The 27,770-nt window shown below is 41.3% G+C and overlaps 1 protein-coding gene across 1 annotated transcript in view; it reads left to right on the top strand.

Annotated features, from left to right (window-relative positions):
* The window catches only part of PDC (phosducin), a 29,596-nt gene extending 5,179 nt beyond the window's left edge, over positions 1–24,417 (top strand). The window contains exons 2-4 of the mRNA XM_048482501.1: positions 17,463–17,559; positions 20,359–20,516; positions 22,517–24,417. Coding sequence (XP_048338458.1) covers positions 17,493–17,559; positions 20,359–20,516; positions 22,517–23,035 — 744 coding nt within the window. The 5' untranslated portion in view covers positions 17,463–17,492 and the 3' untranslated portion in view covers positions 23,036–24,417. The remainder of the gene's footprint in view (positions 1–17,462; positions 17,560–20,358; positions 20,517–22,516) is intronic.
* The last annotated feature ends 3,353 nt before the right edge of the window (positions 24,418–27,770 follow it).

The raw sequence follows: 27,770 nt of genomic DNA on the forward strand, positions 1-27,770 counted from the left end.
AAGATCTCAGATGTTGATTACATGAGGGAACAGTTGGGTGGTACAAGTTATGCCATCCTTCCTCCTCTGCTCGCCAGATGCAGGCATTTGAATATTTCATACATGAAAAACAGGACCTGGTTGTAACACTGATGTTTTCATATTAAAGATGAGTGCTTGACTTTCGGCCAGCCTCATCTTATCTTGCTGAAGATTCTATTCTCCCTGTTGTATTTTCCTATTCTATAAGAATTAGTCCTCCAGTGATTTCTTCTAAACATATATTAGACATGTTCTTTCAGTTAAAGATCTATTAGAAAAATGAAATTGTTTTGACAGTATGCTATTGCAGGTCAAAATATTACAATTGCAAGTTAAAAATATGCCTCAGCTACTGTACATAAAATGGCAGGCTATGATCTTCATGTGGCTGTGGAAAGTGCTGTCAAGGCACAATTTATGGCAACCTCATAGGATTTTCAAGGCAAGAGACGTTTGGAGTTGGTTTGCCATTGCCTGGCTCCATGTGAGCAGCGAGAGTTCTCAGAGAATTGTGACTGGCCCAAGGTCATCCTGCAGGCTTCATGTGGAGGAGTGGGGAGTCTACCACTGTGGGGAGTCTACCACTATTAACCACTACACCACGCTGGGTCCTATAAACTTAATAGTTCTTTAACATTTGTTGATGTGTATGCATTCATAGCCATATGGGCTTGAGATAAAATACATATAACCTCACTTTGGACCAATCTCAAAAAATTAACTTTTGGAGTCAAGGACCTTGGAGGATGACCGCAATTCATGATGACATTTTAACAAGGCTGTGGCTCTAGTCTTTGATGTATGTCTAACATCAACACCCTGCCCTTGATAGCTAGAACAAAATTACACCCAAGATGTTATCTGAATACAGTGGTTTGACTGGGCAAATGAGCTGGTATTAAGAACCAGAAACCATTCATTACAGAGCTTAGATTGCCAAAGTAACACTACAGAAGTATCCAAAAACCAGGCAATCCACATCTGAGATCTTAAAGTGTTAAACACAATCACCAAGGCATGAAGAATTTAGCTAGCTACATCTTGAGACAAATGTCAGTAATTCCAGAATGAGTTTTACATGTTAAGTTTTAAATTTTAGCCACACCAGCCAGTTTTTCAACTTGCATCACATTATCTTCTACCAGTCTAAACACAAATCAGAGGCCCCCAAATTAGTGCTGCTGGGTCACCTGAAGTCCAGAACCTGAGTATAAAACAGTGGCAGAATTCACTTTCTGGGCACAAAAAAACCCGTAACCAAATCCTGAAACAATCTTGACTAATACGGTTCAGAGGACTGTGATAAATCAAAGGTATATTGACATTTTAGCTAACATTTAAAACTTACCAGTTCCATCCTTTTAGTATGTGAAGCTTTTGATTCTGCATTGTGTTTATATGCATATTGTGGGTTACTGAGTCAAACACAACAAGCAAGGTATGAATATTTTAGCCATTGTGTTTTATGGACTATAGTATTACGAATAAATCTGAAACTTAAGGAGCTGATATAGAAGCAAATGGTTCTGAAGAGGATCAGTAGAAGCTGCACAGCGAAGTTCCTAGCAGATAGAAGAGAGAGCCTAGCAACGGTTGATGGTTTAAAAGTAGAATCAAACAGAGAAGAGAAGGAAGCAGAGTCAACAACAAGAATTCCTCAGCCAATGTAACTTCATATGTCTTTTGTATGTTATGTCTTCTGTCTGTTGTATTGGTGTTTTTAACTTCACAAAGGATTTACTATATTTAAGCACTTAAAAACTCAATTGGACTTGTTAGAAACTAAGCAAATGCAAAAAAAATTGAGATTTTTAAAACAAAGGAATTTTGAACATGCAAATAAACCAAGAAGATTTCATCCCACAATTTAAGGAAGGAAATTGAAAAAAAAATCACTGGAATAAAGAGAGGAGGTTAAATTACTTATGTGGAGAAATAAATACAAGACCAATTTGTCCAATTCTACATAGACTTGTATACAAAAGTAACTTGAGATGAATCAGCTATAAAATATTACATTATGAACATACCTGTTGAAACATTTACAGTGGAGCATAAAGAATTTTTGAACCAAAATATTATATCCCAAAAATTAACTTTAGTCATAAAGGCCAGAGCTTTTATGGCCCTGGCCCATGCCTGGTGGAATGCTCTCCCTCCAGCTGTCCGGGCCCTGCGGGACCTTAATGAAGTCCACAGGGCCTGCAAGACTGAGTTATTCCACCGGGCCTTTGGGGAGACCAGCTGCTGATATGTGTGCCCGAGAACAATCTAAGGCCCACTGTTCCCCTCTTAAGAGGAGTTTTTTAATAGTCGGATGCCATCTATATTTTAATTGGTTTATGATAATTGAGCGCTGTATTTTAACTTTTACCTTTGTATGCATTTTGTTTTCACTTGTCTTGTTAGTGTTGTAAACCGCCCTGAGCCCTCCGGGGGAGGGTGGTATATAAGTGGGACAATAAATAAAATAAAAAAAATAAAAATCCCAGGACCAGATGGCCTGACAGCAGAAAATTACAAATGTTTAGAAGAGAAGCTAATTTTACCTCTATAAGAAGTGATGAACAGAATAAGTAAAAAAGAAATAATAACCACGAACATGCCAGGAAGCACACATCACATTGATTCATGAAGAAGGGAACAACTCAGAATTATCACAGTCATATAGACGTATATTGCTGCAGAATGTGGATTACAAATTATTTTCAACAATTGTGGTGACCAGATTAAGAAGGTGCACAAATAAACTAATTCACAAAGACCAGATAGGATTCGTACCATAAGGATATATGAAAGATAATGTATAATTTACTATTAACGCTATGGAATTTTTTACAGAAAAAAAAGACAATGTTTATATTTTTGGACACAGAAAAAGCATTTGATAACGTTTCCTGGATTTTTATATTTAAAAAAACTGGAAAGCTTAAAATATGGCTCAAGATTTTTTAATTGGATACAAAGTATTTATACCAAGCAGCATGTGAGGGTATTACTAAATGATGTTCTTACAGAGAAATTACAAATTGAAAATGGAATGTATCAGGGTTGTCCATTATCTTCATTCCTGTTCATTCTTGATTTAGAAGTTCTGGCAACAAAGATCAGAAAAAGATCAAAGGTCTGAGTGTTGCTGGAGAAGAATATAAGATAAAAGTTATGCAGATGATGTAATACTGACCTTTATTAATCCACAACTATCAATTAAACATTTGATGGATCAAATAGAACAATTTGGTTTTTTTATGATACAAAATTAATAGAAAAAAACAATGTTTTATAATTTTTAATAAAAATCGTAACAAAACAGGAAAAAATGGACAGTAGTAAAATTACAGGATGTGATATCATTTCAAATAGTTAAATATCACTGAATTAACTTGAATGGACAAAATTATACACTATTTAAAGACAATTATGTAAAAATATGGAAGAAAATACATGAAGATGTATAAAGATGCATACTGGTGAGTATCAAAGCAGAAAGTGCCAAAGCAAGACTAGAACTGACAATTAAGAAGACAAAAGTAATTGTTACTAGAGAATCACTCTAATGGCTTTTCCCACACAAAGCATTTAAAATTTTTGGAAACATTTGTCCACATAGCCTGGAAAAATAAAGTATTTCAGCTGAGAATTGTTCCTTTTTTAAAAACACACAAACGTTTCTTCAAATCTATGGATACTCGAAATCTGCACAGCCTTGCCAATTCAGTTGTATCTACGTAGCATCAAACCTGCCTCACACACACAAAAAAAGAAAAAAATGGCACGTTCACATATTTGGCAGGCAAAAATGAATTTATAAGTGCACAGCAATTATAGAAACAGCAGGAAGCTACGATGGCAGATGACAAAACATCCTTAGGAAAACTCAGCAAATGGCAGAAAGCTCAGAGGATCACTGAAGTGGCAGAAAATGGTGGGTGGCAGAGACATGAAAGTAAAAGCTTCAAAACTGGATGGGAGAAATAAAATGTTTTCTTACCATACAGAAAGCAGGAAACATTTTAAAAATGTTTTGAGGAATAAGATTGGTAAATAATTGGATGCAAATAAAATGTTTTGAGGCTGAAATTAAGCATTTTCATGAAATCCATGTGAACTCTCCTGAGAAGCTAAACAAGACTAAACTGAGACTATCATATTTTGGTCACATTATGAGAATATAATACTCACTGGAAAAGACAATAATTTTAGAAAAGTTGAAGGCCTCAAAAAAAGAGGAAGACCTAATATGAGACTGATTGATTCTATAAAGGAAGCTTCAGCACTCAATTTGCAAGACCTGAGGAAGGCTGTTAGTGACAAGATGTTTTAGAGGACATGAGAGGTGTATGGGGGCCAAATGGTACTCGGAGGCACACACACACCCCGTGTAGAGGCTTGCTTACTTGTGAGTCAGGCTCCAGCCCCTCTTCCCTGCCTAGCAGCCATGGAATGAGTTTCTCTTGCAACCCAGTTGCTTGGCTGGGAAGAGGAGCCAAGGGCAGCCCCTTTTCCCTGCCCAGTTTCTCTCATGCCCCAGCTCCTTGGCTGGGATGAGGAGCTGAGGGCAACCCCTTTCCTTTGCACAGCAGCTGGGCCGGAAGGCATCTGGTCACGTGGTGGACCAATTTTGCACCCTTCCCCCCACATGACCAGATTAGTTGCGCCTGGGGACATGGGTTACCACATATCCCCATGCAAATACGCCACTGGAGGACATTGATTCATGGGGTCATCATGAATCGAAAGCAATTTGATGGCACTAAACATACACATATACTCTACCTTTCTTCCCAATGAGGACCCAAAGCTTACATCATTCTCCTCTTCCCCGTTTCATCGTTACAACAACCCTGAGTGGTAGTTTAGGCTGAGAGAGTTTGACTGGTCCAAGGTCACCCAGCAAGCTTCCAAAGCATGAGTGGAGATTCAGAACTGGATATCCCAGATCCTAGTCTGACACTCTTTACTACACTACACTAGCTCTGAACACTGGGGAAAATAGCTTTCCCCTTGCTTCAAGCTTTCAAACTGATATTTTAGTTGTTTGCCTAGAAGACTAGCTCTTTTCAGACATTCTAAAGACATATAAATTAGCACATATGGGATCACAGTGTCAAACTGTATCCTCAGTTTATACAAATTCATTGGCATGTGCATAGAGAGCCTACTTATGGACAAAAAGGTAAGCAGCCATGTTGATCCATAGCACATACAGCTAGAACCAGCAAAGCCTAAGAAATTCAACAGCATTTTTACACTGTACATTTGTGGGGTCTATGTGTATATTACAATGAATGTGAAGGTGGGGGACAGAATTTACTACCATAATCCCGCTCCCCACCCCCAAAAATACAAACACATTCATTTTACATGATTGGAATGTTTGAAGGGTGTTTATGAGAAAGTGGCTAAAACCCTGAAACTCAGATCTGGTAATGTTATTACAAAACTGTTCAGCAATGAGGCATCAAGAATTAAAAATATTTTTTCCTGGAAAAATGCATATGAAAATCAAATATACAACTCCTTGGCTGCTTTCCAGTTATTGGGCTCGTAAAAGGAAATTCCATAATTGATTAGGCATATGTTCTTTGGTTGCATTCTTAAAGACAGGTAAAGACAGTTACCTCACAAAATGATTGTATCAGCTACAACTGTAATCAAGCACAAGTGGCTGCCATTGCTGGTCACCTGTCCAATTCCTAAATAAAAAAGGCATCAGTGGCTGTTGCTGGCAGGCAGCCTGAGCTTTGAACACAGTGGGGTTTCTATTTTTCTTCTTTCCCCCTGTTCCTGTTAACTTAAACCACCCTAGGAGGTGATCTAACATTTACATCACCTTTCTCCAAGGAACTCAATACAATTTACATCAGGAATCCTCAACCCCTCTGTGCTCATGGACAATTGTGGCATTTTTGAGAAATATTGCCACAGGAGGTAGGACTAATCACAAAATAGCTGTACTGGCGGCCAATTACAAAATATAAGGAAGTTTCAAGCTAAACATCCTTTTTTGATAGGTACAGCTATTTCTGTTCTCTTAGTAAACCTACAGGTGATGTTTCCCAGTGTCTTTTAAAGTATCTCCTGCTCCAGTGAGGCATGGAAAGTCAGGATTGGTTCTTTGCTTTGCAAAAGAAGTGTTCAGGGGAAGTAGCAAGTTGTCACCAGAAAATATATTTGTGGGCACCATGATACCAAGGGGTGTTGCACAGGGGATCACTAGTGTATATGTCCACCAATGATCCTCATCACAAGTTAGACTAAGATACAGTAAACTGCCCAAGGTCTAGTGAACTTCATGGCTAAGTTAAGATTTGAACCAATCCTTATCTAGTGCATATACTACTATACCATGCTGACTGAGTTTTCACTATTACAGTATACTTTGTTTTATACAAATATCTTGGAGGGTGGATATCTAAAACAATTTGATGATTACAGAACTAGGTTTGTTTGTCTGTCTGTGAGTGTGTTTCCTCAAGGAACCATTTTCATAAGGTTTTTCTTTTGAGGGACCACCTTAGTATCTGCACAAAAATCCTTATATATTGCAGAGGAATTCTGAGCATGCTCTCATGCCACATAGGATGCTAGCTGAGCCAACCTGGAGTTCCTGTTGGCCTTCAAGTACTGACAAAGCACTGCTGAGTGTGTCCAGTATTCCCCCAGCTGAACAGTGCCACAGAAAACAAGCAGTAGCAGACAAGTTATCAAGGATTCTTTAAAATATGGTTTAAAAGAACCTTTTTCTCTCTCCCCTTTTAGCATCCAGCCTGATGAAAAGTTCTGGAGAACTCACAAGTTTACACACTCTTTTTATTTTGCTCAATTTTAATAAGATATATGACATGGCTTTTGATTTGGTATATTGGTTTGAGTCAACACATTAAGCTGCAACTTTTGTTCATAATTATTGCTCTCATCAATTAAGTTTCCAGGGTCCCCACAATACAGTTTGAAAAACATTGAAATAAATTACCACAAGTTCAGTTTATATACAATATTCAAAGGAGGCTCAAGGCATAGACCAACTATCAGTTTGGCCAAGTCACTGGGAATGAGGGTACCATGGATTTATTGTCATTACTGCTACTGCTATGGTTACTGATCTAATATTGCTGCTTTAAGATCAAACCTAAGTCACTTCCAGTATTATTGGCCAACCTGAGGTAACTTTAAAAGACCAGTGAAATTTTGACCTGCATCTATTTAAAATGTTTCCATCTTTCCAAATAAGGAATGGCATTAACTCTACTAAAGAGGATAGACTGAGTCAATCCAATAACCTTCTCGTCAGCCCCAGTGAGCTAAAACAAAGCTGGCAGCATTCTACGTCAGTCAACCTGGGCTTATTTATCTTCTCCCTATTACATAACTCCTTCCTTAACCTTTCATGAGTTCTTGAACTATTCTATCTTGCATCATTTTGATTGGTTGCAGGGTACCATTGTAGGTCTCAGGAGACTACATATCAGCAGGCAGGTTTGTATGAAGGAGAGACACTGTGTAGATGTGACAGTAAAAAAGCCTGTATTATTTTAACTATTCATTTATTCATCATTGGCTCATTTAATTTTTTTCCACCTTTCCATTGGTAGGGAGCCAACCACCTTACAAAAAGAAATCAGATCACAACATAATACATAGAACAACAAGAATATAATGTAAACACATAGCAAAGCTCTAATTAGGCAACCATTGTTGATATTTACAATGGCTCACTACAAAAGACCCTCAAACTCATTTTCAATGGCAGATCTATCTATAATATATAATAGACATCTGAGTATAGACATCTTGAAGTTTCTACTCTTATCTTTCCAAATCCTTTTCTACAAGGATCTGGAATCCATAGACTACTTATTTTTCACAATACTAGACTGAAGCCATCCAATGAAAATGATTATCCCAGCTTCAGGACTAAGAAAATGGAAGAACCACTTCAAATAATGTATAACTAACTTCAAAAAGGTCAACCAAATTCAAGAACAGACTCTTAGATAGTACAGCTAAAAGGAACTTCATGGTTAGAATTTGATGTGCATTAGCTTTCGGGGATAGGATAAACAAAAGCGAAATGCTATCACCTTTTTACTATATTTATGAGAATCCAGATATCTCTATGTAATAGCAGATCTCCAGCCACCTCGTAGGCTGGCTGCTAGTCAAGCCATATAGTATCATCCCGAAGGGCGACCCTTATGTTCTTAGGTAGCCTTCTTCACCTTGGTTTCACACAACCTCCACATGGCAGATATGATATCAAGTGACACAGCACATTACTAGACTATTAAGCTGCCATACCCACAGAAATCCATTTGACATTAATACAGCTTTACCTGCAGCTACTCAATGCACATTTAGAAGGACTGTGGTGGGTCATGCAAACCTGTTTTCATTCCAAAGTATGAACACAAAGAAGTTTCAGGGTAAAACTATAATTTATGAAGTTAGGAGCAGCAGTGGCATAGTGGTTAAGAGCAGGTGCACTCTAATCTGGACAACTGGATTTGATTCCCCGCTCTGCCACATGAGCTGTGGAGGCTTATCTGCAGAACTAGATTAGCCTGTGCAACACATGCCAGCTGGGTGATGTTGGGCTAGTCACAGCTCTACAGAGCTCTCTCAGCCTCACCCACCTCACAGGGTGTTTGTTGTGAGGAGGGGAAGGAGATTGTAAGCCCCTTTTAGCCTCCTACAGGAGAGAAAAGGGGGTATCAATGCAAACTCCTCCTCTCTTCTTCGTCTTCTAAAACTGATTGTGGGCAGGGTCCTCTGTATATAGGGGATAATCAGTAACTTGACACTACCTGCCAATTCTCCCAAACTCCTTCAGATGCCCCAGTCCCAACTCCTTCAGGGTTTTTTTATCTTTTTCTCCCCCACCCAACTTATACCCCCCCCCCCCAAAAATTCTAAAACCACAAATAAACATGACGGGGGGAATGGGATGACCAACATAGGGAAGAATAAGTGACAGTGTAACCTCAGCTTGTGGGTTCTGTGGGGCAGTACTTGGAAGGAGTTGCAAAGAACCAAATTTAAACAAAACAGTTTACTTCTCTTTACAAATAACATTAAACATCAACATTTAACATTTACAATTCAAGGTCCTGTTCAGGTTTGCATTTCAAGTCCTTATATTTACAGTCTACTGATATTGCCAAGTCCAATTCTTCTTTGCTGGTGGTTGGTTTTGAAGACTTCAAAGGCTTAGTGAACGGGATTCAAGATGATGAAGGTTCCCAGAAAACTCTCACCATTTACATACACAAAAAAACCCTGAAACAATAAACTCCAACATTTACAACACAGCAAAACAACAACTACCTTCCCAGTAGTTCCCAACAATATTGAAATTACCTTAACAAGGTGTTAAGGGCTTATAGGAAACTGCAAGGTAACCTGCGTCTGGTAGCCTTGTTCTTCTGGGTAAAAAAGAGCTCTTCTTAGCCTCCCTCTGCTGCTCCGAAGCTCTCCACCCCCTTTACTGGGTCAACCCATTCTGGGCATGGGGGTTACATTCTCCCCCACTAAAAATTCTGTCGTCCCGGACAGTAATTGCAATGCAACTTTTGAAATCATTAAACAATGATTTCCCCCAGAGATTCCTGTACTTGGAGGAACCACATTTGGTGCAGGCATCTGAATGCAGAACATTGTTCTCTTCCTTTCTTTAAGCTTCTAGCTTGCACTGGCCGCTCTGCAAAACTCTTTAAGCAGCAATTACGTTGCAATTCAAAGCCAAGCAGTTTGCAGTAGAAGTGGATGGGGATTGCAACTGGAATCCCTTCCTTCATGCAACTTCCAAACAGTGCTTCAAATTAACACAGCAACATCTCTTCCCAAACTTTACATCACATAACAAAACAATTGTATGGGGATCAAACCCCCAACTTGCTGCACACTTCCATTGCAAGCAATTTATATTTTGCAATCCTCACTTCCAAGCCCCACGCTAGCCAATTTGTAACCTCAGCTTGTGGGTTCTGTGGGGCAGTACTTGGAAGGAGTTGCAAAAGAACCAAATTCTAAAACAAAAAACAGTTTACTTCTCTTTACAAATAACATTTAAACATCAACATTTAACATTTACATAAATTCAAGGTCCTGTTCCAGGTTTTGCATTTCCAAGTCCCATTATATTTCACAAAGTCTACTGATATTGCTAAGTCCAATTCTTTCTTTGCTGGGTGGTTGGGCCTTTGAAGACTTCAAAGGCTTTCTGGTGAACGTGGATCTCAAGATTTTATTTGAAGGTTCCCAGAAAACTCTCACCATTTACATACACAAAACCCCTGAAAGTCAATAAACTCCAACATTTACAAGCATTAAAAAGCAAAACAACAAACTACTCCCTTCCCAGTAGTTCCCAACAATATTGAAATTACCTTAACAAGGTGTTAAGGGCTTATAGAAATCAAGGTCCGAGTCTGGTAGCCTTGTTCTTCTGCAAAAGAGCACTTTCAGCCTCTCTGCTGCTCCGAGTCTCCACCCCCTTACTGGGTCAACCCATTCTGGGCCAACCCATTCTGGGCATGGGGGTTACAACAGCAGGAAGTGCTGAGGAACAACAACCATTAATTCTCCTTTCCCTAACTTGTGATCTGGGAACTCTTGTTTTCTGAACAATGTCATGCAAATGCTCTGCTTCTGCTCATTGTAGACCACTTATTTGTCATGAGTTTGCAATAGCTCAAGGCAGAGGAAAACAAGTGGCCAGCAGCTCGACCGGGCCCGCCCATTGTGGGCAGGTGAGCCTCGGCACAAGCTGTGTTGCTGCCCAAGTGAGGGGGCCATGCGCGGGGGCCAGGCCCTGATTGGCTCCACGTTCCTGCGGAGCCAAAAGAGGCCTGTGTCATCGCCCGCATATAAAGGAGCGGCCACGCAGGCAAGGCCATTCTTGCCTGGATGGCCGAAGACTAACCTACCCATCCATCATCTGGCCATGGCCAAAATATTTCCCCACAGAGGAACGTGTTGCGTGACTATTCAAACAAGAGAGGTCACAAGGTCCTGCCTCAGCCCATAATGACTACTACCACAAGTACTCTGAGTTGTTCTATGCTTTGGCTCATCCCTGAAAGACCTGGGAAGAGTTAACCTCTTTTAAGTTATTTTAAGTAACGTAACTAACTCAGAGTACTATTTGAAAAAGATTTCTGGGAAGTAAGGAGCATGCTTTTGAAGTGAATTTTACTGCGAAGGAAGAGATTAGACTATTTTCCAGTTTTGCAAGAGGGATACAATGTTTTGTTTTGATGTTATCTCTCCTTAGCAATCCTCAAACCCAGTTTCTGGCTTCATCCCAGCTTCTCAAATCATGAAAACTATTAGCCCTGTTAATGAACCCAGGTACATTAAATAGTCCAAATAACTTCTAACAAATGCCTTACCTGTACATGTCAGTGATGTGTTTTGTCATAAGCATATTGTGACTCATGACACATATAAATTGTGCAGATGAGTCATTAGAAATAAGGGTTGGTTTACACATGCATTTATGTCAATCATTTACTCCACATCTTATATGCTCCTTCACATGTGTAAAGGCATAGAAGGACACTGTATCTGATGAATGCAAGGTGATTTAAATTTACGTTTGGTGTTTGATGTATGGCAATCCATACCTTTGTTACATCTAGCTTGAACTTTTAAAATGCACTCTACTTAGGGCAACCCTTGAAGAGTGAAAAATGCTGAAGCTAGACTGCTGATCACGGCCAGTTACCAGGACTGTGTGACCCCAATCCTATAGCAATTACACTGGCTACCAATCTGCTCCTGAGTTCAATCCAAGATGTTCGTTTTGATCTTTGACCTGAACAGTTGGGACTGGGGCATCTGAAGGACTGTCTTCTCCCATAAATTCCTTCCTGAGAATTAAGATTACAGCGAGAAGCCCTCTTGACTGCCTCTAAGACCAAAGAAGCTCATCTGATGGGTACAGGAGAAAGGGCCTTTTCTGTGGCAGCCCTATAATTATCAAACAACTTCCCTGGAAAATGTACCTGGTCCCCTCACTCTTGATCTTTAGGAGGTAGCTCAAGCCAGTTTTATTTACAACAGCCTAATAGTCATTTTAAATTATTGATTTTAATTAGCGTTTTTTTAATGAATTTCATTGTATGTTATTATTATTTACATTGTAAGCCCCCTTCAGCTCCTTAAAGGTAGAAATGTGAACAATAAATATTTTAATCAAGCAAACTACCTCATTCATGCATGTGGGTCACCATTTGGTGTTGCATTCAAATTACAAAAATGTTTGTGTGAACAGCTCCAAAGCTCATCATACATATCCTTACTTGCTTTCTCTTGGGGTACCAGAATCTTAGGTACAGCACTTTATGTAGCCTCTGCTCTAGGGAAATCAAATGTTTACTGGACATATATTTGGTACATTAATCTGGCATTGATGAGTGGGGAAACTTTATATCTGGTTCAAAAAAACACTTTCTGATCATGTTTACAGCAGCTTTGTTGGTTAAGAGTGCAATCCTATCCAAAGATACTCCACCCCCACCCCACCCCTGGTGTACTGAAATCAATGGCCTTAGTCTGGAGCAACTCGGCACAGGATTGTACTGTGAGTGTACTAATGTATGATGAATGAGCTATTCATATCTCCTAATTCAGTTTCACACTACGACTTACCTATATGAATATAGCCCACCAATAATATATGGTGTTATAGGTCCTGAGCTCAGGCATAAATGCAGTATGAATAAAGTACATGGTCTTTCAAACCTCACAGCATGTGAAAGCACTTTTCAGTGACTATCCAAAACAAGTGAAAATTGCTTCTGGTCTTTTAGGAAGGGACTGTGACTCCTTAGTACACTGTCCACTTTGCATGCAGACCATCCCAGGTTGTGTCTCTGGCAACTACAGTTTAAAACTACCAGGCAGTGAGTATATTATATAAAAACCTGAGAGAGCCCTTAGAGTTACTGCCAGTTAGAGTAGATGAGGCTGATCTTGATAGAACAATGGTCTGACTCAGTACAAGACAACTTTATGTGCCCAATATAGTTGTTTCGGAGACTGATCTGAAAATGTGGCAGTAAGCTGTATTTCTGTGTTTAACATGCCTCCTAGGCTCTCCCCATGCCCCACAATCAGGAGCATATCTACAGAAAACGGTACCCAGGGTAAACTCTCAAACTGCGCCCCTCCTCAACCTCTGGCAATATGGATATTGATATTCCCCAAGATTGCATTAACCATTTTTGTTTCTGCATCACACTGGATGCTCATATTAAACTTACTGTCCCCAAGATCTTGTTCACACAGACTGCCACTCAGTAGTGTATCCCCCATCCAAAGAGAAAGGGAGATAATGAGGGAAGGGGGAGGAAGGAGGAAGAGAAAAAGGAGAAGGGTGAGAAAGGGAGGAAGAGAGAGAAGGGGAGAGGGAGAAAGAGAAAGAGAAAGAGAAGGGGAAAGAAAAAGAGGGAAAGAGAAAGGGGGAAGAGAGGAACAAAGAGAGAGAAAGGGGGAAGGAGAAGGGGGAGAGAGAAATGGGAGAAAGATTCAAAAAAGAAATGCGGAAGATAAAGAAGAGGTGAAAGTGAGAAAACAGGGAAAGAGAGAGAAAGGGGAGAAAGTAAACAGTGGAAAAAAAGGAGAAAGGGGGAGAGAGAGAAATGGGAGAAGAGGGAGCTTCCACGGTTGAGGGGGAATCCATTTTAACGTTTTGTTTTGTTTTTAATCCACTTGTGTGTAAACCACCGCATGCAACAACTCTGTGTGTGCTCATTTTAGTTTACTGTTACTGAATACATGAATGTGTTTGTTATTCAAATAGGCTTGGATTCAGATAGTTTTTTTCACTGTATGCCTTCCATTTTCTTTCCTTTTCACAGTCCCATCTCATATGGCTCTTGTCCACAGAGGTCCCACGATCCCCAGCAATGCCTTTCTGGTGGTCAAATGGAATCCCTTATTCCTTTTCACCAGCAGAAAGTCAGGTTGGATCCAGTCCAAAATGGTCAGCATGAAATGGGTATGGAGGTTTACATACTTTTCCTACTCAAAAACCATGTCCAAAATAGCTCTGATTTAAGGTTCCATACAAAAGCTTTTCTAGTAAAAATGTTAGACAAGCCGACATTTTTAGAGAAATACATACCAAGTCATCTTGCATAGCCTTATCTTTGATTATTTCTCTTATTAAATTTTTGCCATCTACTACAGTGCTTACCTCCTAAAATCATTTTCTATTTATGTATTTATTTGTTTGTTTGTTTATTTGTTTATTTATTTGTTTGATTTGATAGACCGCCCAACCCCTGGAGGGCTCTGGGCGGTGTACAATAAACGTAAAATGGATTTACAATATAAAATCATAAAATAGTATACCAATAAAAACACTAAAATACATGATAGCAGCAGATCATATATCAATCCAAATACAGATACTGATGGCACTCGGGCCAAAGGCCAGTACTAACTAGGTGTCACAGGGGATCTGTATGACTATCATCAACTCATAGCTCACAGAGAAACTGATAGAATCAGACAAAGATTACTGTGTGTCAGCTGAAGCTCTTTGGAAGCAACATCTCTCCCTCTCCCCATAGGGGTGTACTGTCTTGTAGGAGAGCCTCGTTGCCTCCTCCATTGGTAAATAAAGCAAATGTTACAAAACACTGTAAGAATCCAGTATTCTCTCACCCAAAGGGACTCAATACAGGTAGGTTTTGCCCCTGGAACTTCTCAGTACTTTGGAGAAGTGAGCCAAACTTGATATAGCTCAGATGTGGGCCCTTTACTGCACACGTGCGGAAACGCACCTCCACCAGCATGAAATATGGCAGTGGAGGCTCCAAGGCTGTTCAAACGCTAGCGTGCGCGCAGCCCTGACGTCCCCTGCAGCTGGAGAGGTGGCTCTGCGCAGAGCCGCCTCTCAGTGGTCCCCCTCCATTCACCTTCTTGTGAAGCATTCCTCTGGAGGACTGCAGAGACCCACCCACGCTGCCCTGTGACCTCCAGAGGTCGCAGGGCAGTGTGGGTGGGTCTCTGCAGCCCTCTAGAGCAGGGGTAGGGAACCTGCGGCTCTCCAGATGTTCAGGAACTACAATTCCCATCAGCCTCTGTCAGCATGGCCAATTGGCCATGCTGGTAGGGGCTGATGGGAATTGTAGTTCCTGAACATCTGGAGAGCCACAGGTTCCCTACCCCTGCTCTAGAGGAACACTGCACAAGAAGGTGAGTGGAGCCAATGGGGAAAGCAGCGGCTTCCCGGTGGTGCGGTTTGCACCACGCCGCCAGAAAGACGCTGTTTCTCAATAACCTTGCTCATTGAGCGAGGTTTTCAGGGGCGGCTTCATGCCGCCCAGGGAAAGCCAGGACGGCGCTGCTGCGCAGCAGCAACACGTCCTGTTCGAACATTCTCCCAGGGATGGCATTTTTGCCGTCCCTGGGATGCTGTATTTGGCCCGTGCAGAAAGGGGCATGGAGTAGTTGTACTCACTAAACAGGAGTCTGACACCAACATCAATTAGTAGAACTCCTGATGATGTACAAAATCAAAACATCCATAAAGTTCAAGGGATACTGTACAGTAGAAAAGAATTCCAACTTTGCTAGACTTCTTGAACCTCATGGTATTAAAATACTTTGATACCCTATAATCCCTCAGGCTTTGAAATATAAGGAAGTAGTAAGAGTCATTCTTGTGATTACTTTAAACCACTTTGATTATAGTGTGTAACATAAGACATTTATCAGTTTTGGCTGTTAACAATTTCCTCCTGTTCACACCAGCAATAGCTAAAAATATCATTTAATAGTACAATTCTACTTTCTTGAGATTATTTTTATGTGTATCTAAAATAGGGTTGCCAGCTCTAGATTGTAAAATACCTGGCGATTTCTGGGGTAGAGCCTAAGGAGGATGGTGTTTGGAAAAGGGTGGACTTCAATGGGGGTATAAAGACATACAGTCCACCTTCAAATGGGGTATAAAGATTTAAAAAGTCATCATTTTCTATAGTTGAATTGATATCTGTCATCTGGAGAGCAATTGTAATCCCAGGAGATTTCTAGCAGCCACCTGGAGGTTTTCGGCCCTAATCTGGAGGGGAAGGCAAATAGAGCAATACCTATGGAAGAATTCCAATTTTAAACAGACCAAGGGCATGTCCTTGTTTCCTTAATTTTAAGACCACCTGCTCCAAACGTTCATGTTGCCTTATAATATTTTTACAACTTGAACCTCAACACATGGCAACTTCCATTTATTTTAAAATTATTTACTTTCAATTATTTAGGACTTTAAATTATGCAAAGATACTGGTATGCATGTTTCAGACAACATATGGTTACTCCTCAGGATAATTTACATTTCTGGCCAGCTCGCTCACTGGACAGCCAGGTTCTCCTGCCCCAGTTCTTGTTTTCACTTCTGAGGCCAGTGGAAGAAAAACAATCTTTTTAAAAATCACAATTGAACAACAGTGTGATTCCTAGAGAGCTTTGATGTCACTTCTGGTTTCTCCCTGGAAGTGACATCATGCCATTGCCTGCTGGTACTTCCATGCTCCCCACCCCAAGCTTCTGCCCATTCTGGCAACCCTACTCACTGACCTTAATGCTTGTGTAGTGGAAAAAACAAATACCCCACCACACAATCACTCCACACTGTGCCACAAAGAAAATCACATTTTGTACAAAAACTACAATGCCATGGCCACACAGACTGGAAAACTCACAGCAGCCCACTGATTCCAGCAATGAAAGCCTTTGACAATACAAATGATGTTTCAGTATGCTTTAATTGCAGGTCAAATACAATGAATATAAGGCCAATACATTTTTTAAAAAGAACATGTAGTAAACTGTAAACACGTGGACAGATGCAGTTCCTGGGAACATATATTCCATGTGTGCTTATACTATAATGGAAACACAGAAAGTACACTTTTTGTAACTTATAAAATGGGACAGGGGAGCACTAAGTTAAAATCAAGTAAGATACCACAATCCCTAAAACACGTAGAAGAATATTTGAAACACAGAACAGAAAAATATAGAATACCATAGGCACAAAAGACAGCGTAATTCTGGGAACCATACAGAGGCAGAGCCCCTGCCACAGCGCCATCCACCTCTGCCCCGGAATGCAACGCATCACAACGCCACGCCCCCTCCACTGCTCTGCCCGCGGGGATCGCGGCCCATCCAGCCCCATTGGCACTACGCCACTGGAACCATGTATCTTTTAATTAAATTCTTCATTAACAAAAACCACAATTTAAAAATAATATTACAAAAACTTGATCCATTATTTTAGTCCCTCCCCCTTTATGAGTCCTGATTTCAAATGCTTGTGGACAGAATTTAAACCAGCAATCAGAAATAGAAAACCACAAACTAGGATGTTGTCAGTTCGAAAGCCTGCAGCCCATCTGCTAATGAATTCATTATTTCTTCCCTAGACCCTGCCGGAGCCTGCCAATCCAGTTACAATGATGGAAGAGGAAACAGGTCCCAGTGTGGAAGATGATTTTGAAGCACCTGAGGCAACACATACAGGTAAAGGAGTTGTGGTATAAAATCATTAGCAAAAGGGCAACATTCCTTTTATGTACCATTTATTTAACTGATACATAGCAAAAACAACCTTCTGTATGTGTGTGTGTATGTAAAGTGCCATAAGTTACAGCCAACTTATGACAGCCCCTCATGGGGTATTCAAGACAAGAGACCAACATGGACAGTTTTGCAATTGCCTGCAAACCATCTGCTTAAGCAGCCCTGGTATTCCTTGGTTGTCTCCCATCCAAGAACTAGCCAGGACCAACCCTGCTAAAGCTTCTGTGATCTTGACAAGATCAAACTAGCCTGAGCCGTTTGGATCAGGGCAAAAACCCCATTGTGTGTGCACCGTCATGTCACAACTGACCTATAGCGATCCCGTAAGGACTTCAAGGCAAGAGACATTCAGAGGTGGTTTGCCATTGCCTGCCTCTGTGCCACAACCCTGGTAGAGCTTGGAGCTGTTTTTTTTTTGCCTTAACCTAGATCATTCAGGCTACGCTGATCTCATCAGATCTCAGAAGCTTAAGCAGTTCAGCTACTGCTCACTTTGCAAGTAGCTGATGTCCCAGTTAGAAAAAGAGCTTCCGTGTTCAGATTGCCAAATGGCTGGTAGAGTGGAAAGGTCAAATGAAGATAGAATTATTATCTCTGCCATGCCTTGCTTATGAGCTTGCCTGGGGCAGCAGTCAGATCATTGTTCAAGATGGCAATGGATGAAACACAATTTTGGTCAAATTCAGCAGGTCCCGGAGCCTATGCTATACAAGTGCAGCATCATTTACAGAAGGGAACTTTTTGACTTCTCCACTAAAACTTGTTTTTATTTTATTTTGTTGATCATATAAAATGCACAGTTATGAAATCGACTTGCCTCAGCTGCGGTGAATAGGACACCTGGTACCATTCAGTGCCTCATGATGGCTACACCCATTTTTAACTTGCAAAAGTTTTTTTTTTTTTAAAAAAAAAGTATTGCAATACCCCTAATCACACAAAATATGCACAGTCATTTTCAAAGCAAAATTCTCAGAGGCATCAGAATAACAGCAGTTCAGCTAGAGGTGCACAACTATCACTCTTCTAGATAACATGTTTCATGGTCTCATGATGCTTATGGTTATGACAGTGAAATTGGGCCACCCATAGGCAAGACAGACAAAATTAGTATGGTTGAGCCACTAAAAGTTAATGATATCTTGGAGAAATAGATTAAGTCCTATTATGCTTGGAGTGTTTTCCTCGGGGCTCTTCGTAGCAGGGTCTCCTTGTGTTTGTTTATACATAAGGAGGTGCCCTACTGCCTGCTGCGCAGCTTGCCTGCCCCCATTTCTGGGTCGCTCCCTGTTGTTGCAAGGCTGCTGGCTTTGTTTTTAAGCCCTTTAAATTTTTGTATTGATATTTCTAAGCTATGTCGATATTTCTGTGTTATATCAATATTTTGTGCTTTTCGCAAAAGCAGGCCATAAACCCCCTGGAAATGCCCACAAGGGGAGGGGGAGACCAGAAGGAGTGGAAACCTCAAAGCAAGGGGAAACATCAGGGTTTCTTCACTCTTACTAACTGTGGGGCTTTCAGAATCCATGGCATCATAACACAGAGCGCATCAATATTATTATTATTATTATTATTATTATTATTATTATTATTATTTATTCCACTTTTATACCACCCTCCCCCAAAGGGCTCAGGGCGGTTCACAGCATAAAATACATATAAGTGGCTAAACAGAATAAAATGCTAAAATTGAAACCAGATTAAAATGCAGCGCTCCAGAAATACAGAAATCTCTGCCCTGAAGGAGAGATTCCCTTGCTGTGGGGTGGAACGGCAGTGTACAATCGGCCTAAAACTGAGAGACGCCGACACTCAGGACATAAATACTTATCCTAATTCCCACCTACCCACCGGGCTAGAATAATATAATTCAGGGTATTTAACCACTTTGAAGGTAAGACTCTGGGCACAAAGATTAGTCAGGACTAGAGCACAATCTCTCTCTCTCTCTCTCTCTCTCACACACACACACACACACACACACACACCCCATCTCTGGAATAGGAGAAAAATGTCCAGTTCCTTTTATAGAGGTCATAGGTCTAAAAATGAGCAGCTGGAGCTTTTCATAGCATGGAAATAAATAATATCACCTGTTAATTAACACAGCATGTGTTATGAAAAGGGCATATCATTTTGTCTCTAGGCAATTGGAAACCCTGCTGTAAAATGAAAAGCAGATACAGACCTTCATGGTCTTTGGTATTATAGAAAAAAGAATTAACTGTGTATGGACTTCATCAATATCCCACCCTGCACAGGGTTCTTAGGATGTCTTCTATCCAGGTTCCTGACCCAGACTTACTTTGCTTTACCAAGGTCATCATCTTTTCTTCCCAATTTTGTCCGGCCCTCATCCCCCATGACTTTTGTTCTCTAAGGCTCCTATGTGGAAGGGACAGGACATTTTTCTTCAGGGTACCTGGCAACTCCAGTTTGAAAACTTTTGTAATGGACACCCTTTATGTCTCATAAAGGTTTTGGAATTGGAATTGGCAATGGACACCCCCCCCCCCCCACCATCTTGTCCATAATTTTCTTCCCATGAAACGCTAAACATGATCAGGCACTGCTACTGACTTATCAAAGTACTGCTCTATTTTCATTGGGTCCTATACCATACCAGCAACTCCTGACTCTGTATCCAAGCTCTGCCCCCTGAGTTTCAAGATCTGAAGGTCTCAAGAGACCAGGCAATCATATAGAGGATGAAACAACAGTGTCTTTTTCTTTTCCTAGGACCTAAAGGGGTGATCAATGACTGGAGAAAATTTAAATTAGAGAGTGAAGATAGAGACACCCTACCTTTGAGCAAGAAAGAGATCCTTATCAGGCAAATGTCCTCACCTCATCGCTCTTACAGCAAAAATGATATCAGAGACAGACTGATTCGAAAGGTAAGGGGGGGGGGGGAGAAACAACAAAATGTCAAGTCTTTTATTTTTTTTGCTATGAAATCACAGTTGACTTACAGTAACCTCTAACTGGTTTTCCAAGGTAAGATACATTCAGAGGTGGTTTACCATTGCCTGCCTCTGGGTTGCAATCTTGGGCCTTTTTGGTGATCTCCCATCCAAACCAGGGCTGATCCTGCTCAGTTTCTGGGATCTCTCAAGATAGGACTAGCCTGGTCTATCCAGTTCCGGACAAGCCAGATATTATGTCCCCAATATTATGGCCTCCCACCAGGAGACTTATTTTCCCTGAGAAGGATAAAATGTTGATTCTAGAGGATTCTTCTCCCTTTCCTATGAGGTCCTGGGACTTTAATTTAGGGCAAAGCAGAGACAAAGTGGGTTGGGCTAAAGCACATAAAAGGACTACAGCAAGATCATATTATTACTCAGATAATAATATGCAGCAGTGGCGTAGGAGGTTAAGAGCTCGTGAATCTAATCTGGAGGAACCGGGTTTGATTCCCCGCTCTGCCGCCTAAGCTGTGGAGGCTTATCTGGGGAATTCAGATTAGCCTGTACACTCCCACACATGCCAGCTGGGTGACCTTGGGCTAGTCACAGCTTCTCGGAGCTCTCCCAGCCCCACCTACCTCACAGGGTGTTTGTTGTGAGGGGGGAAGGGCAAGGAGATTGTAAGCCCCTTTGAGTCTCCTGCAGGAGAGAAAGGGGGGATATAAATCCAAACTCTTCCTCTTCTTCTTCCTCTTCTTCCTCTTCTTCCTCTTCCTCTTCCTCTTCTTCAGATGGAGAGTAGGCAGTGGGCTTGATGTGAAACCTTTTGTAAGGGTCCCATGGAACCTGAGGGTACAAATCATCCCCACAGCATTTGAGCCACCACGACGTTCCCATTCTGCCATCTACTTAACATATATCTTCAGTTCTTTTGACCTGATTTTTCATTGGGAGGGAAATAATTGCAAATATGCTGTGAGCTTTTCATTTTATTTAAAGTATGTTTAGTGTGCTCCTATTCCAACACAACACCACCCATGTATTAAGGCTGGGTGGGGGGTAGGAGGAGTTTCCACTGTAGCCCAACCTCTTGCCTAGCCCCCAGCAGTATCACACTGCCGTCTACTTGTTGTGGGAGATACACTACACCCGTGGTGGCGAATCTTTGGCACTCCAGATGTTATGGACTACAATTCCCATCAGCCCCTGCCAGCATGGTCAATTGGCCATGCTGGCAAGGGCTGATGGGAATTGTAGTCCATAACATCTGGAGTGCCAAAGGTTCGCCACCACTGCACTACACTGAGCACCTTGCCACCAATCTCTTCACTGCCATCTTCATGCAAAAGAAGAGTTTGTATTCATACCCTTTTTTCGCAACCATAAGGAATCTCAAACTGGCTTGCAAATATCTTCCTGCTCTTTCCCCACAACAGACACCTTGTGAAGTAGGCGGGGCTGAGAGAGTTCTGAGAGAACTGTGACCAGGCCAAGGTCACCGAGCAGGCTTTATGTGTAGGAGTGGGAAAACAAACCTGGTTGACCTCATTAGAGTTCGCCATTCATATGGAGGAGCGAGGAAACAAACCCAGCTCAGTCTACTGCTCTCAACCACTATACCACACTGGCTATTCCTTCAGTCCAGTGTCCTCCTGAGTGTGCCTTGTCAAACTTCAGCTCTGGCCCAGCAGGAAGAAAAAGAAAAGATTTCCCCTACTTGCTTGTGGTTCTTACTGGGGCAGCTGCACCAAATTATATGACGATTGTTGGTTTCTTTAAAAAATCCAGTTGGGCTCTTTAGAAAATGGAATGCTAGAATTGATGGGTGCCAAGGTCCTAATTTACCTCGGGCACCAAAATACTTAGGTCAGCCCCAGACGGGTTACCTACAAAATAAATTTAGACTTGTGGGTCATCATCCCCAAAAGATTGGAAACCACTAGTTTAAGTCAACTAGTAATTTAACTTACTCTTCATAATATTTACAGATGAGCATGCAGGAGTACGAACTAGTTAACGGTGAAAAAGAAGATGAAACTTGTCTACGGAAATATCGGAAGCGTTGTATGCAGGACATGCACCAGAGGTTGAGCTTTGGGCCTAAATATGGCTACCTTTTCGAGCTGCAAAGTGGGGAGCAGTTCTTGGAGACCATTGAGAAAGAGAGAAAAACCATTACCATCATTGTCCACATTTATGAAGATGGTATCAAGGGCTGTGAGTTACTCAACAGCAGTTTGGCCTGTCTTGCTGCCGAATACTTCATGGTGAGATTCTGCAAGATCAAGGCCTCTAATACAGGGGCTGGAGACCGTTTCTCTGCTGATATTCTCCCAACACTTCTTGTCTACAGAGGTGGGGAGCTTGTAAGCAATTTCATAAATGTAGCTGAACATTTCAACGAGGAGTTTTTTGCAGTGGATGTGGAAATGTTCTTAAAGGAGTATGGGTTGCTACCTCAAAAGGAATTTGGGACTGGCAACATTGAGGAGAAAGAGTTTGAATAGTTGATGAAATATCAAATTCTTTGATATTTCATGCCCCACCCCAGTATATACTGCAGCTGGAGTTCAGCAGGGCCTTTGTTCATTTAGCAAATGCTGACTGTTCTTATGCACTGTATACATATATAGAAGCAACAGTATGAGGCTGAGTACTTCAGCTGTATACAAACACACACACATATACCATAATACCAAAAGTTTTATAGAAAAAGTACAATTATAAAAATAGTGAGATGCAGACAAAAATTGCTGACTTGCTTGCTCATACAGACACCCTATTTGATGTTTTTAAATGCCAGATATAACCTTCAAACCTTTCAGGCCAAGTTCCTTGTGATTTAATCTTGATAAAAGGCTGGGAAACAAGCACAAAACGATAGGAAGGACTCCAAAACAAGCAGATGCAAAGTTAGCAGATGCAGAATTCCCCAAGGTAGCCTAAGGATTTGCAAGATGGAGAGGTTTTCATAAATTAACCTGGATTGACTGGGGCATACATGGTTATCAGTCATCTGCAGGGATGGGTGGGTGAAGAAAGAAATAGCAGCAGGCAGGATTTAGGATCCACAATAATGAGTTGGCTGGAGTCCAGTAGATATGGGAAGTTGTACAGGCTAAGCCTCCAGAGATGTCTGGGTGGAGCACCACAGCCGTCAACTAGTGGGTGGTCAGGAAGACTCAGAAGATTTTGACAGGGAGGTGATTAGGAGTGTGGGGAGGCTATGAAGCATTAGGCAGGACAGGGACAAGGAGGCATCAAATTAGGAAGACAGACAGATGCTGTGGAAAGAAAAAACTCTTACAATGCTGCAATGTCACTTCCAGGTAGGAATCTGGAAGTGATGTTGCTACATTACACGACACTCTAGGAATTTCTCTAACCTCTGTAGTTTTTTTATTGTAGAATTTCAGAAAAATCTTAGAGCGTCATGGACACTGGGCTGGCAACCCTAAACTTAATTCACTTACCCTCTTTTCATCATTGTACATGAAGCTGAGTATCGTCCACACAGGTCTCTTATTTTTTGCACAGGAAAAACTTGACTCAAAAACTGCACAGAAAACATTACAAGTCAGAGGTGGTTAAAAATAATGTGATACTGTAACACTAACAGGTAAAATATTTTGCATGTTTGCAAATAATATAGAAACCACAAAGCACATGTTTCTAGTTCACTTTTTACAATTGTAAAAATATAGACATTCAGTTACTTCTGGGAAAGAAATATGAAAAAACACTGCAGATACACAACTAGCATCTTTGTCAGATACTACTGTGTTATGTTACAAGCTATTTTAAAAGTGTAAAAAGTGTAATTTACTAAGCCTCTATATTTTGTGTTAGTGTAATAAATAAAGGATATCAAAAATGCACTTTTTAAAAAGGAATCTCACGTCTTCCTAAAATTCTGTATCAGGATTTCAACTTTAGTTCTTGAAAAGCAAGCAAAGCATGTACGCGATTTAAGAAATACAAAGAAAAACTTGTTCCTATGTGGTGCCCAGAGCCGAACACAGTATTGCAGGTCTGGCCAGTGCAGAACAGAGTGGTACTATTACATCCCTTGATCTAGACACTACACTCCTATTGATGCAGCCCAGAATCATTTTGGCTTTCTTGGCTGCTGCATCAGTCTGCTGAGTCATGTGCAATTTGTAGTCTACTAAGACTCCAAGATCCCTTTCACATGTAGTGTTGTCAAGTCAGGCATCAACAACCCTCCCCCCCCAGCTCGGCAATCTGTAGAAGTAATTTTTTCTGCCTAAGTGTGGTAACTTGCATTTGTCTCAACTAAAATTCATGTTGTAAGCTTTGGCCTAGCTCTCTAATCTGTCCACATCATTTTGAATTCTGACTCTGTCCTCTGGGGTATTTTGGTGTCATCTGCAAATTTGATTAGCATATCCTCTATCCCATCATCCAAGTTATTGATAAAAATATTGAATAGCACTGGGCCCAGAACAGAACCCTGTGGCACCCCACTAATCTCTCCAGGATAAAGATGAGCCATTGATAAGCACCCTTTGAGTTCTTTCCTCAAGTCAGCCTTGTGGCCTCACTTTCTCACCTGTAAAATGGAAATTATCATAGATTATCTAAGAGAGCGTTATAAGGATCAGCAAGAGATTGATCACGCTGATCCATTGCCTGAGCTCCAGTACCGATGGGAAGGAAGACCCTGTGCATGCAAAATGTTCAGGTCCTTATACACAAATTCTATAGGCACAATTCAGTACATTCAATAGTGCTTTCTGTATTGTACTCTGTTACTAGTTGAGAATTCCCTAGATACATTCCTTTGAGTAGTGTTAGAACATCAAGATATAAAGATCACTTAAGCACATATTACCTCCTTCCTAAAAATATAGCAGGGTTTAATTATAACTGCCTCTTTTTAAAAAGCTAATTGAAGGGGCAGGCCAAGCATGCATAAGCATGATTTCTTAGGGGAATCCATGAACCTAAAATTGTCAGAAGGTACACACATGGCGCCAACCAAGTCCTCCACCTATTAACCCTCAACAGCCGTAGCTTATGACTAAAGAAAATAAAATTTTCTTTGATCGCAGTAAAGTCTGAAAGGGAAGCAGAACATTGTAAATCACTGCACACAACATTCCATTGAAAACAAAAAAAGACTTAAGTGAAGCACATCCAGACAGGGCTATGTATAATCATTTGAGTTTTCAAAAACCAGAATTAAGTACCTAGGTTTCACAGATACACATTACCAAAAAAATGAAAATTATCTCCAAAGTCCTGCCTCCAAAATCACATGGACTTTGGAGGCCAACTCAGCAGTGTAAAGCTGGATCTGGCCTCACCAAGCCCACAGATCAATGCTGGGTGTGGCCAGGCTCAGCTTTAAACTGCAGACTTGGCCTGACAGGGTCCAGCATTGAACTGTGTGCATCGCCTCCAAAGTCCATGTGGGCTTCAGAGGTGGGACACACAGTTCAGTGCTGTACCAGGGCAGCCTGCTGATGAGAGAGGGAAAGAGAGAGGGGTTTTCAGTGATTGCCCTAGGCACAGTTTTCTATAGACACAACCCTCCCATTCATGCCACTGAAGCTTGCTAGGTGACCTTGGGCCACTCACCCACTCTCACCCCTGATTCTTGTGAGTATTTGGATGAGAACGCTCCACAGCATACCAAGGTCGTGACCCCAAGGCAGGCAATGGCAAACCACCTCAGAACATCTCTTTCTTTGAAAACCCTACAGGGTCACCATAAGTCAGCTGTGACTTGATGGATGGGGGGACCACCAATGAAGCCGTAACTTGAGAAGTAACCAGTAACAGAAGGAGCTGTATCTGTGAGAAAAGAACATTCTGATCCAGACTCAGAACCAATTAAATCTTAAATCTTGCAACCTAAGCCTATTCGTATGATTCTATTTTATATAGTTCATTCAGCACCTCAGGATCATGTAAAGAGCTATGTGGTCACTAAAGACCTGCCTGCTGACCATTGTGAACCTTGGCCAGCCACTTATTACCAGCACAAGTCTGATCAGGAGGATCATAGTGAAAGATTGGGGTGGTGGTAGTGGTGGTCAAACCTTCCCTGCACATGCTACTTCCCTAAAATGGCCCTGGGAATCTGCTAATTGTACCTCTATGTTTCCCTAATGAGGCAGATACAGCATAGAATTGCACTCAACATTGAGGGAAATATTTGCAAACTGGGCGGGGGGTGGGGGGGAGGCATAACCTTCAGTTACCATTCACCACTGCACTTTCCCCGTTGGATTACACCCACCTACTAAGACGTGCAGGAAGGTCACAGATAAGAAAATGGTGAGACCCAATTCTACCTCACCTGCCATCTTCATAGGTAGGGCACTCATAAGGCGGGTTCACTACAAGAGGTTAGCTAAATTAATAAACTCTTCTGACAGGTATATTATTCACTTGCCTTCAGTAAATGAAACAGAAGGCGAGGTCTTCCCTAACCTTCAAGGACAAAGGGGAACCCCCACCATATAATGCACATATCAATTTGCAGTGGAATTTGTTAGGTTAAACCAGGTGTTCCGCCTAAGGCTATTGTACGTTCTCAAAGTCTATGCCCGAGCCTCTAAAGGCAATGAGCCAAGGTTACCACAAATCCTTTCAGACACAGAACAGTCATCTTTGGACCCATTCCATGCTAAAAACATCCTGCGTGCAAGAACAGGGTTGGGGGGAGGGAAAAAGAAATATAATTAGCTGTCTGAGAACTAGCAGGTGGATAAAAGGTGTCCCACCCCTACAGCCCATTGAAAAGCAAATATAAAGCAGGTTTTAACCTAGCATGGCAAGTGAAGGCTGGCAGACAGTATTCTGAGGGAGTGGAAAAAGTGTTAGGAACTCAACAGTTCCACCCTCCAGAAAATGCACCTATGACAAATACACCTTGGTCTCAACCATTGCACTCGTGGCCTCTTCCCCAGGTTCTAACTGCTGGTTTCCTAGAACAGCACAGTAAGATTCTATTACATCCAAAGCTTCTTTGTCAGCAAAGGCAGGTATCTCCCAGATATAAGGCATCACTTATAAAATTCAGAATCCTTTGAAGAATCTCTAATCCACGAACCCTTTCTATTGTATATCAAGAGAGGCAACATCTCAAAGCAGGGAAATGGGAGATAACTGCAGTTTTTACTTGCTGGACATAGACATTTGGAGCATCCAGTACAATAACAGCAAAGATTCTCTTGTTTCCCACAAGTGTTCGTACAGGAAGTGACAATT

The sequence above is a fragment of the Sphaerodactylus townsendi genome, unplaced genomic scaffold (assembly GCF_021028975.2).
Source record: "Sphaerodactylus townsendi isolate TG3544 unplaced genomic scaffold, MPM_Stown_v2.3 scaffold_18, whole genome shotgun sequence".
In the NCBI taxonomy this organism is placed as follows: domain Eukaryota; kingdom Metazoa; phylum Chordata; class Lepidosauria; order Squamata; family Sphaerodactylidae; genus Sphaerodactylus; species Sphaerodactylus townsendi.